This window comes from Equus caballus, chromosome 25 (assembly GCF_041296265.1).
Source record: "Equus caballus isolate H_3958 breed thoroughbred chromosome 25, TB-T2T, whole genome shotgun sequence".
Classification (NCBI taxonomy): Eukaryota; Metazoa; Chordata; class Mammalia; order Perissodactyla; family Equidae; genus Equus; species Equus caballus.
Window position 1 is genome coordinate 33010513 of NC_091708.1, and position 21029 is coordinate 33031541.

The 21029-nt window shown below is 39.9% G+C and overlaps 2 protein-coding genes across 2 annotated transcripts; both read right to left on the bottom strand.

Annotated features, from left to right (window-relative positions):
• Positions 1–1465: 1465 nt before the first annotated feature.
• LOC138920836 (complement C5-like) lies at positions 1466–18713 on the bottom strand. The gene is made up of 6 exons (XM_070252021.1): positions 18675–18713; positions 17348–17529; positions 13016–13154; positions 10536–10751; positions 7458–7587; positions 1466–4207 (listed from the first exon to the last, which is right to left on the bottom strand). Exons 1-6 carry the CDS (start codon positions 18711–18713, stop codon positions 4062–4064), a joined length of 852 nt encoding a protein of 283 aa, XP_070108122.1. The 3' UTR covers positions 1466–4061.
• A 1277-nt stretch (positions 18714–19990) lies between these two features.
• On the bottom strand, positions 19991–20615 carry LOC106782589 (proline-rich protein 13). The gene has a single exon (XM_070251405.1). The coding sequence runs from the start codon at positions 20526–20528 to the stop codon at positions 20118–20120; it is 411 nt and encodes a 136-aa protein (XP_070107506.1). The 5' UTR covers positions 20529–20615; the 3' UTR covers positions 19991–20117.
• Between the last annotated feature and the right edge of the window lie 414 nt (positions 20616–21029).

The following is a 21029-nucleotide window of genomic DNA, read 5'->3' on the forward strand; positions in this document are numbered from 1 at the left end:
CTGTTGTTTTAAGACACCGAGTTTGTGGCAATTTGTTATGGCAGCCACAGGAAATTAATACACCCATTAGTGTATGAATGGTTAAATAAATTAAGGCATATCAATATCATCAAATACTGGATAATCATTAAAAAGAATGAGACAGCTTTCTCTGTACTGACATGGAAATAAGTTTGTGATATTCTGCTAACATTAAAAAAAGGCACATTGCAGGGGCCCGTGGTGTAGTAGTTGGGTTTGGTGAGCTCTGCTTTGGCAGCCTGGGTTCACAGGTTCGGAACCTGGGGCATGGACCTACATCACTTGTCAAGCCATGCTGTGGCAGTGACCCACATACAAAAGAGGGGAAGATTGGCACAGATGTTATCTCAGAGAAAATCTTCCTCACGAAAAAAAGAAAAAGTACATTACAGAAGTATATGGATCCCATTTATGTAGCATGATCTCATTTATGTAGAAATCTGTTCACAGTAGTTAACCCTCTGGGGCAGGGGGAGTGTAAGAGAACTGACAGAGAATTTTTTAATGTTTATTCTTAAATTTTTTATTTCTTTTCCTCTAAATTTTATTGTTTGGCTTTTTTTTTAAGCCTATAGACTATATTACATATATATATATATATATATATATATATATATTTTTTTTTTTTTTTTTTTAGGAGGATTAGCCCTGAGCTAACATCTGCTGCCAATCCTCCTCTTTTCATTGAGGAAGATTGGCCCTGAGCTAACATCCACGCCCATATTCCTCCACTTTATATGTGGGATGCCTGCCACAGCATGGCTTGACAAGCAGTGAGTAGGTCCACACCCAGGATCCAAACTGGGGAACCCTGGGCCGCTGAAGCAGAATGTGCGAACTTTTAACCACTGCGCCTTTAAATAAAAAGTTATTTAACAAGCAGAATGTTTGCAACTACGGAGGTGATGGACGTTAAACTTATTATAGTAACCATTTCACAATATATAAATAAGTCAAATATATTGTACACCTTAAACTTGTACAATGTTATAAGTCAATTATATATCAATAATACTGGAAAAATTTTAAAAATAAAAGATTTTAAAAATAAGTTTTAAAAAGTCATTGACTTTAAGGGGCTGGCCCCGTGGCCGAGTGGTTAAGTTCGCACGCTCCGCTGCAGGCGTCCCAGTGTTTCGTTGGTTCGAATCCTGGGCGCGGACATGGCACTGCTCATCAGACCACGCTGAGGCAGCGTCCCACATACCACAACTAGAAGAACCCACAACGAGAAATATACAACTATGTACTGGGGGGCTTTGGGGAGAAAAAGGAAAAAATAAAATCTTTAAAAAAAAAAAAAAAAGTCATTGACTTTTTAAAGTACAATGTTAAATTAAAATTGCAATATTTTTCTTAGTTGTTCTCTGCCCTGACTTGTGTGATCTCCACAATCATACAGTTAACTAGAATTCAAATGAAACCAAAGAAAATAGGTTGAAAAGTAGGTCATTAAACAAAATTTTAATAAATTGCATTCATCACTATTGTCCACACAAACCATATGAAACTGAACTAAAGGAAATTCTTTTCTATATATGATTATTGGAATTCCTTCTACTTCTAATATTTCTTGTTGGCTATGCTTTGTGGCAGAATCAAGAATAATATTTTGGTTCTTCAAACTATACTATTTTCTTTCCCCAGATTCTAAGTATCACTCAGGGCCAGTGACACATGCACAGAATGCATATCACAGATTCATTTAGTCAAGTATTTTCATTTTACAAATTAGCTCTTAGAGGATAAATAATGACCATAGCTGCTACACAGTGAATTGGTGGTAAAGCTGGGACTAGTGGTGTCCAAGTTAATATTACTGCCACTGCCTGCTCTGCTTTTTCGAGTTAACTGCAAGAGTTTATACTTCATTTTTTTCTACATTAAACCTATTTTGGAAGTACTTCTTCCCACGGCAGCACGAACTCTGCCTGGCACCCTCCTACTGCACTGCCTAAGGAGTAGGAGTTTTTACATGTACCTTGCCTTCCCACGATTACAGAGATGTGAAAAGTCTCATTCCACAGGTGATTTGCCAGGTTACAACACTGAGAGAAAGCTCTGGAACAAATCGGGCCAATGGTAATCCGTGCAGCTCTTTCCTCCTTTTGATAGGCTCCATAGTAACAGCACTTCCGCATCCGGGGATGTTTGAAATTGGAGGCTGAGATGATGATACCACCATTCTTAGCCAGGGACAGATTCCACATCTTGAGGCTGGACTAAGAGGCCGTGGTCCAACTTCTTCCCGGGTGCCCCCTGCCCACACCCCATCTAGTACCACTGGTCGACCAGCCCCTGCCGCAACAGCTCCAGAATGAGAAATTGTTTCCTCCCTAGGCAGCCTGTTCCACTTCAGAGAGCTCTAATCGCTGGAAAATTCTTCCTGACATCTTCTAAACCAAAATCTAACTCCTATTACCAGCCCCCTTGTTGGTATTCCTCTTGTGCAGAAAAACTCACGTAATCACAAGTTCCTTGAATATTTGAAGATAATCATCATGACCGCCTAAGTCTTAGCCTTTCTCTGGTAAACATCCCTGGGATTTTTTTATTCAGATCATGTGTTCATGGGATATGATTGGTTTCAAAACCCTCATATAGTCACTCCCCACTGGACACTCACTTGGCTGAGACAGTCAGGCTGCAGTCAGTATAAAGCCTGCATGGGTGTACAGAAGATCAAGAGTGTTCACTTAGGTTGTCCTCTTGTTTTCTCAAAAACCGCTGAATGGGACTTTAGAATTGATCATGTCCTTCTCTGTCACGTAGAGATGAGGAAAGGGTGATGCAAAGAGGGGAAGAGACTTGTCCATGTGGCCACAGCTGTTAAGGGGCAGAGCCAGGGCTGGAGCCAAGAGGCAGTATTATGAGGTGAAAGGCCTCTGGACCACAGAATGGAAGCTCTGATACTTGTGGCAGCCCCATCTCACCCAGTCATTTGGACTTGCAGAAACTCACTTTGCCATCAATAAATGATTGTAATTTCTGTCTAGCCTAGGTCAGAACATGGCTTTGGTAAGGGGGCTTTAAAAAGAATAGAGCATTGCGAGTTACTGTTTATTGAGTTCCTCCTGAGCTAAGTGCTTTTCCTGCATTATCTCATTTAATTCTACTAACTCTGCAAGGCAGAAATTGTCTCCATTTTGCAGAAGAAGAAACTGAGGCTCCAGGAGATTAAGTAACTTAGCTAAGGTCACATAGCTATAAATAGTAAGCCAAGAGTCAAGCCCACTCTCTGATTCTAAAAACATTGTTCTTTATGTGATGTCTTCTAAAGATGCTATTTTGACAAGTACCTACTGTAATGGGAAAACTTTATTGATGTCATCATCATTAGTATTAAAGCATGGTATCTGTAACTCCTCCAGTAATTAATGTTATTGACAGTGTACCTGAAATCTAAGTGGTATATAAAAACTGGTTCTTTCAGACCCACCTTCCCAAATAATCTGGACAAGTCCTGAATATCAATGCACCAAAGAAAAGGAGTAGCGCTCAGTAGAACATAGTGGTCACCAGTGCAGTGGGCTCTGCTATCAGTCTGACTTGGGTTTGAATTCTCCCTGTGCCTTTCACTGCTCCATGACATTGGGCGTGTTAATTATGATTAATTTCTCTGTGTCTTGATGTCTTCATCTGGAAAATGGGGGTAATAAGAGTACCTACCGCATGTGATTGGCATGAATGTTCAATGAGAAAATCTGATTATGAGGCTTCCACAAAGCCTGGCACATAGTAAGTGCTTAATTAGGGTTAGCTATGATTATTTCATCCTAAAGTTCATCAGACCTAGCTTTTGTGAGAATTTAATGGAAGTCATACATTTAACTGCTATACCAGCTACCCTGACAGAGAGTAAAATCTGAGACAATTAAAAACTGACTCTATTATAACTACAGAGAATGAACATGATGGTGACCTGTTTCCTTTAGGTTAAGACTGTGATAAATAAATGGAGGTTAATTTACCCAGTTTGCCTTCCCCCTATGGAAAATAGAAGCTGGAAGTGCCCACCGATCTTTTTCACCTGCTCTACATCAACCAGCTAGAATGACAAAATGTAGCAGACCCTGGGCGATTCCATCATAACTTCTGAAAACAACAGGAGACATTGGAGCACCTGGATTTTCTATTTCCTCTTTCAAGTCTCTTCTGGACCTGAGAATTTTCTTAAATGATCCATCTGTTAAAAAAAGAAAAACAGAGAATATCCCTTAGAATAAATGCTTCCATCAAATTATCTGAATGATCAATTCACAGAATTGGACTGGGCACATTTTATCAGAGATCATGTTCTATTTCCTACAGCAATTCTGATCTCTATATGCCCTTAGTACAGGGATGTATGCGAGTAGAGTGAGCATGTTTCTTGGTAGTGGTATCATTATTTGCTCTTTGAAGAGTATTACCTCAAGAAGCTCAAATAGGATAAGAGAAAAAGCAACGAATACATACATTTTAAAGGTGGTTTCTTCACCTCTTTAAAATATATTTAGTGAGTGCCTCCTCTCTTCCATTAGAGAACAGAAAGATCAGTAAAATCCAGTCCCCAGGATCAAGGGATATCTCAAAAATCTAAAGACGTGGAATAGGAGTTCATTCTATTGATATTATAATGCCATACTGAGTACAAGGGAACAGTTAGGGGCTGAATTGTATCCCTAAACAAATTTGCATATTGAAGTCCTAACCACCCCCCACCCCACCCCATACCTCAGAATGTGACCGTATTTGGAGATAGTGTTTTTAAAGACGCAACTGAAGTTAAAGTAGGTCATTGGATGGGTCCTAATCCAATACGACTGGTGTCCTTATAAGAAGAGATTAGAACACAGACGCAAACAGAGGAAAGACCCTATGTAGACACAGGGAAAAAGTGGCCATAAAAAGCCAGGGAGAGAAGCCTTAGAAAACACCAACCCCACTGACACCTTAATGTTGGACTTCCAGCCTCCCAAACTGAGGAAATAAATGTTTGTTGCTTAGGCCACCCACTCTGTTATGGCAGCCCTAATACAAGAGGAGAGCACTAATACAAGAGGAGAGGTCAGTTCTCCAAGGCCAGCTTGGGAGTAGGGGTTAGTGGAGAAGGTGAAGCTTGAGCTTTTATAGCAAATTGGAGGAGGAAGGCACTCCAGGCAGAGGTGTGATAGAACAAGGGTCCCTCTCAGGTGCCCCAAGGAGACAAGTGAGGTTTGAGCACAGGGCCTTTGAAGAAGGAAGGAAGGAACACAAGAAAGGAGATGATCTTGGAGCAGTTTAATCTCACCTAAGATAGATTCTATCCTGTAGAGGTAATTGGAAGCTGACAAAGGGTTTTACACAGAGTGCTGACAAGCTTATCAGAATTGTGCTGTAGGAGTGAAGGAATGGAAAAAGATATTCCGTGCAAATGGTAATCAAAAGAGAGCAGGGGTGGCTATATTTGTATCAGACAAAATAGACTTTAAGTCAAAATTGTCACAAGAGACAAAGAAAGACATTATACAATGAAAAAAGGGTCAATCCAACAGGAACATATAACAATTATATATGCACCTAACATCAGAGCATCTAAATATATAAAGCAAATATTGACAGAACTGAAGGGAGAAAAGACAGCAATACAATAATAGTAGGAGACTTCAACAGCACACTTTCAGTAATGGATAGAACATCCGGCAGAAAATCAATAAGGAAACAGAGGAGTTGAACAACACTCTAACCTAAATGGACCTATCAGACATATACAGAAATTCTACCCAACAACAGCAGAATACAAATTCTTCTCAAAAGTACACAGATTTTTTTCTCCAGGATAGATTACATGTTAGGTCACAAAATAAGTCTTAACAAATTTAAGAAGATTAAAATCATACCAATTATCTTTTCTGACCACAGTGGAATGGAACTAGAAATCAACAGCAAAAGGAAAATTGGAAAATTCACAAATATGTGGAAATTAAAGAACACACTCTTGAAGAACAATTGGGTCAGAGAAGAAATAGAAAAGGAAATTAGAAAATACCTCAAGATAAATGAAAATACAACATACCAAAACTTTTGGGATGCAGTAAAAGCAATGCTAAGAGAGAGGTTCATAGCAATAAATACCTAATTTCAAAAAGAAGAAAGATCTTAAATAAACAACCTAACTTTACACCTTAAGGGACTGGAAAAAGAAGACCAAACTAAGTCCAAAGTTAGCTGAAGGAAGGAAATAACAAAGATTAAAGCAGAAATAAATGAAATAGAACAAATCAGTAAAACTAAGTGTTGGTTTTTTGAAAAGATAAGCAAAATTGACAAACCTTTAGTTAGACTAACTAGGAATAAAAGAAGATTCAAATAAATAAGATCAGAAATGAAATAGGAGACATTACAACTGATGCCACAAAAATAAAAGGGATCATAAGAGACTACTATGAACAATCATATGCCAACAAATTGGATAACCTAGAAGAAATCAAAAGGATAAATTCCTAGAAACATACAACCTACCAAGATTAAATCATAAAAATATAGAGTCTGAACAGACCTATAACTAGTATGCAGTTTGAGTCAGTAGTAAAACACCTGTCATCAAAGAAAAACCCAGGACCAGATGGCTTCACTGGTGAATTCTACCAAACATTTAAAGAAAAATTAATGCCAATCCTTCTCAAACTCTTCCAAAGAATTGAATAGGAGGGACACTTTCAAACTCATTCCAGGAGGCCAGCATTACCTTGATACCAAAGCCAGATAAAGACACCACAAGAAAAGAAAACTACAGGCCAATATCCCTGATGAATATAGATGCAAAAATCCTCAACAAAATATTAGTAAATAAAATCTAATAGCATGTTAAAAGGAGCATACACCAAGACCAATGGAATTTATTCCTGGATGTAAGCATGGTTCAACATATGAAAATCAATTAATGTGATGTACCATTTATATATGGTGGAATACTATTCAGCCTTAAAAGAGAAGGAACTTCTGCAATATGCAGTAACATGGATAAACCTTGAGGAGATTATGCTAAGTGAAATAAGCCAGTCACAGAAAGACAAACAGCGTGATTCCATTTATATGAGGTATCTAAAATAGCCAAATTAATAGAATCAAAGAGTGGAATGGTGGTTGCCAGGTGCTGTGGGAAGGGAAACTAGGCAGTTACTAATAAACAGGCATAAAGTTTCATTAAGCAAGATGTGTAAGCTATAGAGATCCGCAGCACAACATTGTACCTATAGTCAACAATAATGTATCGTACACTTAAAGTTTTGTTAATAGGGTAGATCTCATGTTAAGTATTCTTACCACAACAAAATAAAGATTAAGAAAGTTTTAATTAAAAAAATTATGCTGTGGGAACAGTGAGGATTTGGAGAGAGAATGAGTGTGGGTCCAGGAAAAGCTGTGTATTTCCATAACAAAAATATTAACGTTAGTTGGTTGAAAACAATTACCATCTTGCTGGGAGTCATCTGCATTTGCATTGGTGAGGACAGGGAGTCCCGCTAAGTAGAACACTTCAGCACTACTCCTGCCACCACCTGTTCCACAGTCCTGGTCACTTTTACCGAAAGATCGAAGTACCTGTTCAGAAAGGAAATCATTCCCCCAGAAAACAATATTCAGTGGCTGTTATGAGGAATACCTGACTTGTGGATAGTGTTAGTTGCAAGTCACTCACTTTTAAATGTTAAAATCTAATTCTCCAGTTTTCCAAACCTTTCTTTCTTTCCCTAGTTTTCACCTCATGAGTTTTACAAACACATGCTATTCAAAATTCACTCAAGAGCCAAGACTTCAGCACATAACTTTGATATGGAAGTTCCTAGAAAACAACCTACACTCTCCCTTTTTGAGGCTTTGCATATTGAATTAACTAATAAAATATCCTTTGAATGAACGAATGAATGAATGAACAAGTAAATGAAATACTCACTACCCCTCATGGTCCTTTTCCAGCTCTAGGTTGTAAGTTCTGAGAGGGGTGAGACCCTGCATTTTACTGCTCCACCCAAGATAGAGAAGAGCACAGAAATGGGTAAGGATGCTCAGGGAATTATTTTTGGTGCGGAGGGTTGACTCCTCCTCAAAGCTTGTGACCATGACCCATGTGACCCATGAAAGTGTATGGGCTATTGCGGGTGGGAGGGAGGGACTTGGCTGGGGAAGGGACAGGCAAGGGGAGACAGCTATTCATGACTGCAGTTTCGTATGTAGCCATATAGTCTCCCACACCATGCCCCTGTTTTCTGCTCCCCTCTCCATCACCTCTCCAACGGATTTAATACACTCAGTGCACTAGAACCCCAGCATTTTCAGTCATATCTCTTCCCTGGAGTGAGCAAGAAATTTAATTTTATGCATTAGCTTAAAAGGTGCCCTCTCTCAGAGTCAATAAGGTTATTGCTTATTCCGACAAACAGCTTAGTAAACAAGATGATGTCATCAGTCACTGAAAGGAAGATAGTTTGGAATTGGTTGCATTTGAAGGTTTGTTTCTGAATGTGGATTTAACTACATTTTAGTTTATTCCCAGAGAAAATTGCCTTTTAGCATTTCACTGAGGATATTCCCAAATAAGTGTGTTCATGTAATATAAAATAAATTGGAGGGTAAACTAACTGGATAACTATCCTTTATATATCTAAAAGGATAACTAAAAGAAGTAACTCAGACCAAACAAGTCACTTGCTTCTACTCTGTGCTGAGATTCCACCCAGGCCCTAAGTCACCTAATATCTCTGTGTCTCAGTTTTCCTCGTGGATAACATGGGAACTCCACTAGATAAAGATTTTAAATATCTTTATCATTGATATGCATCTCAGAGGATGGTTGTGAATATTCAATAAGATAATGATTTAAAGTTCTTACAAGAATATTCCGCACACAGTAAGTGTTCAATAAATGTTAGCTGTTGATATTATTATCCTTAAATCTAGCTGAGAAGTCAGACATTAGTATAATTGCATCCTTTTCCTTTATTCTGCTCCCATGACTAACCCCCAGAACCCTTAGAGAATCCTGGTGGCCACTTGGCCCCAAGCCACGCCAAGCATCAGTAACCACAGCATTTACCATACTTAACTCTTTCCAAGGGATTTTTGCTTCTTTCTTGGGTGCCATATATAGCACCGTTCAATGATGATAATGCTACCTACGATTCTGACTGAGTTTCCACAGTAAGAGATATAGCTTCGCCTGGAGAATATATGTCTTTATTTGGAGACAAATGGATCTAAAATTAGTTGAAAAAGAAAGTATGTTAAAGTGAGATTACACAGTCACTCAGGAGGAACTCGGGCTGGGGAGAGTATTCGGCTCCCCTGGAGCTGGTTGCCACACTTTTCTCCAATATTTAGATGGACTGAGTCAGACACTAATTCTGCAGTCTGCTCTCCTGTCATGGTGTAATAGACTAGGAGACGGGCTGTAGGAACCATGTGCTGAGTCACGGAAAGGTTTAAAAGTTGGTAGGATGAACCTGGGAGCTTCTTCTCTGTGCCAAAGTGTACAGTTTTGCCCTTAGATGAAATCTAAAAATACACAGTAACAAATACTCATCAGAGTGGACTTAAAGTTGGGCTAGTAGTTAGGCAGGTGACAAAGAGGAAGAGAATTAACATCCATTGAGCATCTACTACGCATTAGGCACATAAACATGAACATATTCAATCCTCCCAATTGCATATTGTGGTTTTATTCATTTAGTAGTTATAGAAATTGAAGCTCATAAGCTGTCTCATTAGCTTAAAAGGTGCCTCTCTCAGAATCAATGAGGTTATTGCTTATTCCAACAAATGACCTAGTAAACAAGATGATGTTATCGGTCACTGAAACAAAGATAGCTTGGAATTGTTTACATTCAAAGGTTTGTTTCTGAACATGGATTTATCTAGGAAGTGAACTCTGACCTTGCTGACTCAAAGCCCATGACTTTTCAAATATAATATGCTGCTGATCTTGCTAGTTCGTATTTTAAACAGCAATGAACAACGCCTGGGAATCACTACATCCATTCTTGAGCTCAGGACTTAAATTCTTCCCTTCATAAACAGGGAATGTTCTTAAGGAATGCCAGCAAGGCCTGGCAGTCCGATGCTTGGTAATGAAACGTTGACCAAATGATTGGCGGTGAAACGTTGCTGAGGTCACTGACTAGTCTGGGGACTGAAGGAAGGCTCTGATCAAACCCTTGGCATCATGCCATAGAAGGAATATCAGTCTAGGAGTCAGAAGATTGTGAACAAAATCCTAAATCTACCACCAACTACTTGTGAACACGGCAGGTCACGCAACCTCTCCAATCTGTTCCATTGTCCCCCAGCTCTAAGAAGTGTTGTGAGGCTCTGCTATGGGGATGTTTGTGAATGTGCTTTATAGACTATAAAATGCTATGTGAGTTCACCTATTCATTCACTAAATATCAACTGAGTACTGTTTTGTGTCAGATAAGAATCGTTTAAAAGATTATTTGCATAAGAAAATGCTGCAGGTAGGGGACTAGATGCAAGTAAGATAGTATTGAATTTACCAAGTAATTGTAGTGTGTAATCGCGTCAACAGATGGACTTTTAAGGGTAACAGTTACGCTCAGATGTTCTCCCATAAGCAAACTCTTGTAACTGTCTGTCCAGCTAAGGGAAAGGAGACTTTGGCTACGTGATTTTGTAGGCCACTGCTTGATAGTCGTTGCTGGCCTGATATTCTTGTGGATTCTTCTGAATTCTTCTGGGTCATCAGTTTTGACCTAAAGAAGATAGTGTCAATAAATGTAAAACACTAATCCTAAACTTTGTATCAATGATGACAAAGATGGTAATGGTGGTGTTGGTGTTGGTAACCATTAATACTTTCCCAGCATTCACTTAGTGCCAGTTCTGGTTCTAAGTGTTTGACATGTATGAATGTATCCACATACCTTATAAATCTTCAGGCTTCACAGCATCTTATGAAAAGCAGATTGGCATTCCACTGCCTTAACAGTAAGGTAAGCTATGTTATCAAGTGATTACAGAAAGGCCATTGATTAAAAAAATAATAAAATTAACTATGAAAATCTAGGCTACAGTGGAAGAGTTCAGTGAAGTCAAAGAAGAGAAAGGATCTTAGATCTAGGGTTGGCCTTCTTTCTTAAATGACATACCAACTTATTGACTCATTTCCTTCTGCCACAGGCTAGCAGAAACTAGGAATTTGGGGAAAGGGAAAATGTGGGTAGAGATGTGGCAATAATTCTTAAAAGCTAACACAGACATCAGTTGTGAATGGATATGGTGGTGAATAATTTTACCACTTCTCAGGAGAGAGATGGGGAGAAGGATTTAGGAAAGTAAACAAGATCTGTTCTTGAGGGTAAAGTGCAGGGTCACAGTGAACTCATAAATATACGTGCCATGCTGTACTAGTTCTTGAACAAGAGGCTGGAAACATCTATGTTTTCCTTGAAGCTGAAGAATTAGGTTATTTGCTGGTGAATGTAACTTGATAACAAGAACAGAGGAAAAATGGTTCATGCTATTAGAGAAAAAGGAGACAATGATATTTGGCTCTTGTTTAGGTTTGGAAAGAAATGTATGCATTCAGCCAATCAATATTTACTGGTCCCTAATATGTGTCAGGAACTATGCTAGTTGCTGGGGACAAACGTAAATAAGATGGACACAGCTCTCGCCCTCAGGAAGCCTGAAATCCATGAGACTTTCATGGGGTAAGGAAAACATACTCATATTAACAGAGGGTAGTTAGAGAAGGACATGAGTGGAGGACATGATTGAAAAGTTGACCCCCAAATAAGCAGGAGTTAGGGAATCAAAGAACTGAGGAAGGAGAGTTTGAGGTAGACCTGCAAAGGCCTGTGGCAATAGAGAGCAGGCTATTAGGGAGTGGCAAACTGCCCAGTGTAGCTGGAGTTTGAGGTGCGATGGGAAGAGTGATGAGCAATGCGTTTGGAGAGGGGAGCAAGAACAAGGTCAATAAAGATCAGATTTGTGTCTCAGAAAGATGACTCTATCTCCTTTGCCAAAACGAGGAGAGTGACTGGAAGGAGAGTGAATAACTAGGTGGCGGTGGGGCTGTTCACTGAAACAGGGCAGTGGGAGAGGTCTAGGTTTGAGGCTGGCAGGTGGTTGGTTGTTAGTTTTGGACAAAGCCATGTTTATGCTTCTTTGAAAGATCCAAGAAAAAGATACGGAGAAGGCAGCGTCTGTAAGGATCTTGAGTGTTTAGGATGAGTCTTCAGCATAAGCTATGGGAGCAGATGGAATCACAGAGGATATATGTCAAATAAAAATGTGTCGGGTAAGAAGACAGGAGGGTCTAAATAGAACCCTGAGGATCACCCCCGTTTAGAGGGCAAGCTAGGGATTACTGGTCCAAATTGGAAGGTATAAAGAGAACAAAGGAGAAAAAGACAAAGCAAGGAAATGTGGAGTCACAGAGGCTAGAATAGATTATTGAAAGAAAAAGACAATGGTCCACTGCACCAAACGTCTTAGAGAAGGCAAGGACGATAAAGACTGAAAAATATCCAGCGATCTCGGCAAGTAGCTCCAGGTAACCTCGGTGAGAGCAGTTTCAGTGGAGTGGTGGGGGCCGAAGCCAGATCTCGTAGTCTGAGGAGATCTGGGAGGGGAAGAAAGGAATGCAGGCTATTCTTTAGTGTAGTTTGCATGTGAATTGAGGAAGAGATGACGACAGCTGGAAATAATGGACCAGAGAAGACCCTGTCTGTATTCTTGTGTTCCACTGGCAGTTCTTGTTCTAAAGTTTCCTGATTGAATAGTATTATGTTTAGCATAAGAAGAAAAAATTACTTCCTAGACACAAAATTGACACTCATATCCTTTATGGAATGTTCAGTACACTGAATTGTATTCCCTGTGCCCACAAGTCAAATGTTTCAGAGAAGTTCACTAGGCTTATACATAAAATCTCCCTCATCTTTCCTGCATGCTAGCGACCACACAGACTGAGGTGCTATTAGAAGACAGAACAAACGAGAATTTTGCTCACGTGAAACTCCAGCACTGTCACGTCAGAGGGAATGTTAACTACAAATGAAGCTACTCCATCATTGTAATTTGTTGTGCTTTTTCTTGGATCCAGAACTGTCTTCTCCGGAGTTTCGCCTTCAGGGTTACTGTGATCCCTCCTGCGAAATGGGCAAAGGCACCCTTCACCTGCACATGTTGGACCAAGTCCATTCCAAGAGTTAATACTGACTCTTTAACAAAAAGAAAACCCTAACATAATCCATTCCCAAGCACGGGCTTGGTAGAATTTAATTCAGTAGTCAAATGTGGTTCTCTTATCGTTGTGTTTTAACCACTCCTGGCATATATATGAATTACATTCAGTTCAATGTACAGTTACTGAGTGTTTAATAAGAGCAGGGCACTGTGCTATGTGCTTGTATATAAGCCATGGGTTGAGTGAAATTATTACCAGGCCTGGATCTAGACAGTTGTTTTTCAACATGGCCTGGTCCTATTTCTCCCCGCCCTCATTCTATTCTCCATTTAAGTGTTTACACTGAAGGTCACACAGGAGCAACATGTAGCAGAGATTCTTTTCCTCTGTCCTTTCACAGACTAAAAATGCACCGTATTAGATTTTCTAATCTAACCTTGATGGAATATGGAATCCCAGGCTTCAGGAAAAGAGGAGTAACAACCAAATCCAGTGTGTAGGGAGAGAGGATGCATTTGACATCAGTTACTTTGGTTTCTTGGAAGAATCTACTTATTGGAATAACATGCATCATTCTGAGAATTTGGCAAGTACAATGCAGCACATCAGTCTGCATGGGCACCCATTCTGTCCCTCTGGATTTCTTTATCTGGATAAGGACAAGCCATTCATCCATTCCTTGGTCATTCATATGCACTTATTATCCTAAGTCTGGATGATTGCTATGGTCACTGTGGAAGAGCCTGGCCACTCCATGGACTAGTAAAGTGTGGTTTTCAAGAGGTTGGTAAGATCCCCATTCATGAGTTTCAGCTACAGCGTTCAGTGCCAGACCATCTATCAGACCATTTATCCCATTTATTTTTCTTCAAATAACCAAGCAGAGCCTCATGCCTGCAAGTAGTCGACAATCTGGTTAAAACAGACACTCAAGTGTGAAATAGCACGTTCTCATTTTCAAGGCAACATTCAAACAGATACCAGGTAGTATGGTAGAAGATGTGTGTAAAATATTTAATAATATGTAAGCAAACACCCAAATGACTCAGGGATGCTTTCATAATGTGAATAATTTTACCATCTTATTTGTTTATTGCAAGTAAAATTTTCTGGTACCAGCATTACCTGTTCTTTTTAATAACATAAAAGGCTATCCTAGGGGCCGGCCCTGTGGCGCGGCAGTTAATTTCGCACATTCTGCTTCGGCGGCCCAGGGTTCCCTGGTTCAGATCCCGGGTGTGGACATGGCACTGCTTGGCAAGCCATGCTGTGGTAGGTGTCCCACAGATAAAGTAGATGGAGGTGGGCATGAATGTTAGCTCAGGGCCAGTCCTCCTCAGCAAAAAAGAGGACGATTGGCAGCAGATGTTAGCTCAGGGCTAATCTTCCTAAAAAAAAAAAAAAAAAAGGCTATCCTTTGCATGTGGAGTAGGGAGGTCACCACTACAGAAAGATGTCTTTCATGAGCATCTCCCCCTCACAGAGCTGGTGGACAGTATTTTGGCAGAGCATATCTGGCAACTGTACTTGCCCAACATTGCAGATTTCTATCCAAATTTTGGAATAAGAAAAGGCTGTGAGAAATGAATTTCTAGATTATTTTAGGAACTCATCTGTACTTTCATTTACTTCCACAAAAATATTAAGGTAGTTGTTATCTAAATCTTTTAGACTTTTATATGACAGATTTTTAATTGCCTTTGAAGTATTAAAATTGATTTGTGCAGCTCCATCGATCGGCTGTGTTTCAAAAGGGGGACACAAAGATAGAAGCTGTAGTATTAGAGAACTCGCTAAGAGGGAATAGCAAATTCTGCTTTCATCAGCCTACAAAATCTTCACTTGACAATGACATTGTGGTGACAGCTAGTGGTAACACAAAGCATAAGCTTGAGTCTATGAGGTACGCTTATAACTGATTAAGATTTAGGTCATTTCTTTGGAGCCTGAAGCCTCAGGCCATATTGCAAAATCACGGAAAAAGAACCCTGGGTAGGACTGAAAATCTTTGAGTCAAAATCATGTCTCATCCTGTTCAGCATCTGAGGCTATAATTTGGGTACTACTATCTATCTGACGAAACCTTATCTAATGTCCTGGATACTATGTCCACAAATAAATAAAACTGCTACTGGAAGCAGGTTTTTGCAAACTCAAACTTCCAAATCGAAGACAAATATCACTGTAACTTATTTGTTTTCATCAGTGGAACCTCCAGAAACCCAAGTATTATTGGTTTTGTTTTGTCTAGTTTAGTTCTATGAACTTTTAGGAGTGAAAGCCCGTTTTTAAACTCTATACTCTGGTGAATTGCCCCCAATTCTCCATTTCTGTGAAGGTAACTTGATCTCTTCTTACCTTTGTCTTTTGTTTTGCTTCAAGCATCATTTCTTTTCCACTATCATCTAAATCTTCTCTTAACCCAAAAAAGACAGAAATTCAGCCTCAGTTACATTCTTATTATAAGAATATCTGTCAGAAGAGAATATAATAAACCCCTTTTTTGATAAATCAATTACGGGTAGTGAGATATAGATAAAATATAACCACGGGAAATTTGCTTTTTACTCTTGAAACAGCGTTCGCACCCAGTATTGCATTTTATCCTTACGCTCTGCAGAGGCAGAGCTAAGGTAGGTATTTTTATTCCCGTTGACAGATGAGGAAATTCAGTCTCAGAGGGATGAAAAAGAACCTGCTGAACTTCCTGCGGCTTTTAAGTTCATAGCAAATTAGTGGAGAAGTGAGCTGAGGACCCAGGTCTCTGTAAGGGGCATACTTCTGTGACTGAAGCATGGTGTGGCAACAATAGGGACCCTCTCCTCAATGCTCCTTATAGCAAAAGGCGCAACACCACATCCATCCCACATGTACTGGAGGCAAGTTATTTTCAGCTTAGCCCCATATTTGCCTTTTGAGTCAAAGAAAAACATGAACTTTCCCTATTTAAATATAAAACAGGCAAGCCAGTGTTCCCACTAGCTCATCTGCCAAGTGTGATTTTTGGGCCTGTTCAATCAATTCTATAACCACATTTGATAATTAAGTTGTATGATCAATTAATATTAACTAGGTCACAAATAAGACGTGAGTGTTTTCATATCATATTTCTAATACCTAAGCAGTTGTAGTCACCTGAATAGTCACCATGATATTCAGTCTTCAGGATTATTTGCTTACAAGAGTGTAAAACAATTGTAAGACTGGAATCGGCAAATACACTTCAGGAAATCTCCCTGAACCCACTTCCCACAACTCTGGGAGATACTATTAATCACAGCAGCTTTTACCTTGACCCTCCGAGTCTTGCTTAACATAGGACCCCAGGCAAGCACTACCAAGCAGCCATTTTTGACTCTGGAAATGAAACCTGTTTGCCATTCAGGGGCTAGATGAATCTGAAAATAATAATTTTCTTACCTAGCTTTTAGAGTAATCTTGTTAAGTCCTCAAAGTTTTTATGGGTAATGAAGTAATTTTCTGGTTCTATTAAGATAAAGAAGTGTGGTTTTGCCGAATATAAACCTAAGCAAAAAAATTATATCCTTTAAACTCTATTTCAAGCAAGGAACCTTTTATTACAATGAGATAGACGAACAAACACCAGTACCATAGATATCCTTCCCTCTTGTCACACAATCATCAATACCCCTCGGAAGGCTATTTATCCTCCAGTCAGGGGTCAGTCTCATCTTTCTGCTCCAGCAGTGATGGCTTTACTAGAGCATGTGTGTTACTGTCAAAGTGTGAGCTCCATGAGGACAAGTCCTCATCTTATTTATCTGTGTAAACATTTTCCCCCAGTGTCTTTTATATTGTTTAAGTGTTTGATAAATGTTTATTAAATAGGAAATTTATTGCTTCTTTAGCATCTTCTGTTTATCAATTCTCTTCCACTCAGTGTCCAAAATATGAGCATAAATCTCAAACACTCACGTAGGAAAGACATTTTCTAGTTATCAGCTGTAGAAATTAACTTCCAAAAATGAGGATTAGAACAAAGGGAAGTTTTAGACTTTCCATCTCTTTGAAGCTATAATTCAAATAATACTTTTTGGCTGCTTATAGGACTATGTCTATTCCTTATGTCCATTCAAGAAGTGATGCTAGGTTTCACAATGCTATTTACCACGCACTGCCCTGCAGGCTGCTTACCCCAATCTGAGAGGCTGCCCTCTGGAGAGAAGGGAGACTCGGCTCCACGGCGGCCAGGGCAGGTGGTGAGCGGCTGGCAGGAGAGGGGCAGAGCAAGTGTCTCTGTTCTGGCTGCTTCTCTCCGCGTCAGAGAAAAATGCCCTCCAGTGTACCGGTGAAAAGACAGAGCAAGGACTTTGAAACTAGGAACAGTGTCCAAGAGTGTCAATAAGCAACTCCAAAGTTGAGGTTAATTGCTTCAGAGGGCATTCCGCTGCTGCGGCTTTAGCAGGTTATATGTTTCAAATTTTTACACGTGCTTGCTCTTCTCTCCTAATTATAAACACTTCTCTATCCCCTCATCAACCTGCTGTGCAGAAAACATGGTTTAAACAGCTCAGTAATGAATTTATATAAAAGCATACAAATTAATAGTCTAGTAAGCCCCTATGGGAAATGAATAGAAGAAATTCTTTATAAGTTAATTATTAGTACAATTAATATGAATATTTCCAAAATAAGTATCCTATATTTTGTCCCAAACATTGTAATTTTCCAAACACATCATCAATTTTTAGGGCCAATGGGAAGGAGCACTGGCTTGGGGTTCAGAGGGAGCATTCTTGCTCTCAGCCTGGACAAAGTGGCTGTGAGAACCTAGACCCCATTTCTCTGGGTCTGACTCTCCCCACCTGGACTTATCTGTAGATGAGAGGATTGAACCAGATGATTCCTAAGAGTCAGAGAACCACGGGTCTTGCAAGGACATTATCTAATCCCACTCTCTTATAGGATGTGACCCCTTGCAGAACTGTGGTGAGGAAACAAGGCCCAGAAAGTTCAGAGACCGAACAGAGGTGAGCCAGACCAAGAGCCCCAGGTCCTTGGCCGTCTGTCTCCCAGTCCACGTCTGTCCACTGCTCCTCACTTCCCCTTTCTTCATGAGTTTTTAATCTACAAAATTATTGAGAACAGTTTTTTAATTGCACACAGGAAATCTCAGTAATTTATGAGAAATTACCATGGCTTTTAATCTCAAAATATGCAGTTCCTGTTGTTGTGAAATCCTCTTTGTATTTAGCTTTAATTGTCCATAAACCATATCTGTGAAAGCAATACATTTAAAATTTTAGGTATCATCAAATAATATATCTTCAGTTCACCCAATGATTGTAGCTAATATTCAAATGAGCCCCTAGTAAGGGCCAAGCACTGTTCTAAGTGGTTTACATGTGTTAACTCATTCAATCCTCACAAAAATTCTATGGAATAAGTTATATTATTATTTTCATTTTATCATCAGAAAAATGAGGCCCAGAGAGGGGAAGTAACTTGGCCAGGAACACACAGCTACTAGGTGGTGGAGCTGGGATTCAAACTTGGTCATTCTGGCTCCAAAGCCCTCGACCACAACTCCATGCTTAGACGACCCTGACAGCAGCTTCAGATTTATGCACCACTTAATTAACATACCATATTTGAAAGGCGTTTTAAAATTATAAACAAAATTGTGCATTTTAAGAAGTTTAAGAATTATAAACACACTGAAGTTTGATTCATTCTCTAGTATAGCACAGTATATATTCAGCTGGAAAATATTTTTAATTTAAAGGCATTGATTACTCAGTTGATGAACTCATCTTGAAGCTTAATTGTATTAATAGATATAATATACTATACAGTATACCAGAAAATAAGACTACATTTCTAGGACCCTTTGATCAGGTTAAACTTATCAAAATGATACCAATATATAGTTTTGGAAATTTTACAACTCAAGGCCAGTTTCAGAGGGGCAGCATGGTACAAGGAAAGAGCAAGAATGAGTCTGGCCATCAGAGAGATCTCCACCATTTAAAAACTGTGTGGTGAACAAGCTTATAAATTTCTCTGAGCCTTAATTGCTTTATCTTGAAAATGGGAATGATAAAGGACCCAGCAGAGTGCTTGGCACATAGTAGAAGATCCATAAATGTCAGTTCCCTTACCATTTTGAAGTGTTACATTTTCAAGGCATTATGCAATATAAAAGTCTCAAAATACCTTCTAAGTTCTAGGAATAAATGTCAGAGAAAATTCCAAAGCCTCTGTGGAATATTAAACACTACTAGTAGATACCTTCCATTTGTATATATATATATATATATATTATTTTTTTTTTTTTTTGACGAGGCAAAACAGCTTTATTAGGACTGAGAGTGGGAGAATGAGAGGAGGACCTGAGATGGCATATGAGCTAAAGAGTAGAGATTAGGTTCCAAAATGGCAGAGCTCATCAACCAAATGGACCCCACTTTCCAGCAGCTTTGAGGTTAGTACAATCAATAAAGGCCTGCTGGGAAATGTATTTGCCACTAAATCACCCATGTGCGCCACCATTGCAAAAAATGTACAGGGGTTTTATTTTTCCCCCTGTAATTAAATTTCCACAACACCTCCCCAACCACAAGTATTACGAAAGAAAGGGGAAAAAAATCACATTTTACAGATCTTAGACTTGTCTTCAGCTTTTAGTTCAAAGGTCTCATCATCTTCAAAAAATAGTTCTGCTAAACTCATCAAAATAAACTTAAGCTTCGATAGCTCAAGTTCTATCCAAGTAGTGAGAAGACGGCCTTTGCTAGCCCATTTTCCCTAGCCAGTTAGGACTAAACAGCAGATTGAGGCTCAGATTGGCGGGGGAGGGGGGCGGTGTACATGAGGGCTAATTTCCCCCAGTACAAGATGGCATCTGAAGCTTGATGGGAGAGCAGAACTGGAGAGACTTGAGGGAAGGGTCCAGGCTCGGTGTTCAGTCAGAGTCACTGCTGGAAGAGGAGGAGGAGGAGGAATGCTTGCCATGCTTGTGGTGTCTGTGCGCCTTTTTATGAGCTTTCTTCATTTTCTTCTGCATCTTCTTGTCCATCACCATTCCTGGTCCTACCAGGCCAGGAGCCAAGGGATTCACAGGAGGCATGCCAGGGGCAGGTGGTGGGCATGGTGGGGGGTAGGGACCTGAGGGTGGGCATCCTGGATAGCCTGGCGGTGGCACAGGATGAGCAGGCCCACATGGGGGGAAAGCTGGATTCCCAGGGGGAGGTCCTGGGGGAGGGGGGCCTGGAGGAAAGGCAGGATTGACAGGGGGTGGATGGGCAGGATTGGGACCTCCGGTGTGAGGGGGATATGGACTTGGCCCTGGATGCCCAGCATTGGGATTCCACATGTTCAGGTGTTTCTTCTAGGCTTTACACCTCCAGCGCTTGACTCGTCCTTCTCAGACTCCTGTATATATATTTTTCTCTCTTCTATTATACTCTCAGAATTTTCAGAGCAAGGTCTGTCTCCCACAGTATCCACTACCTGGACATTGCTGTGGAAGGTGCTCACTAAATTGGACAGAGCAACCTAGCTTGGTGCTTACAGCTGGCAGTATATATCAGGCCCCCTGCCTTGATGCAGAAGAGCTCAGCTGGGTGCCACCTTCCCTTAGGCAGGAAGGACTCTCACTGGGCCTGAGAAGAATAGCCAGAACCAAACTTCGTTTACATTAGCATCTTTCATCCACGAGTAAATGGCTCCATCAGACGGTTCAATAACCCTAGTTCCCGCCACTGCTTTTAAGAGAAACCACTTTATCAACAAATCATTTAAAATACTTAGCATCAGATGGAATCTTGAAGTCAGGAAAACTGATAACTCCGGTATAATTTTTTTTTCCAACCAC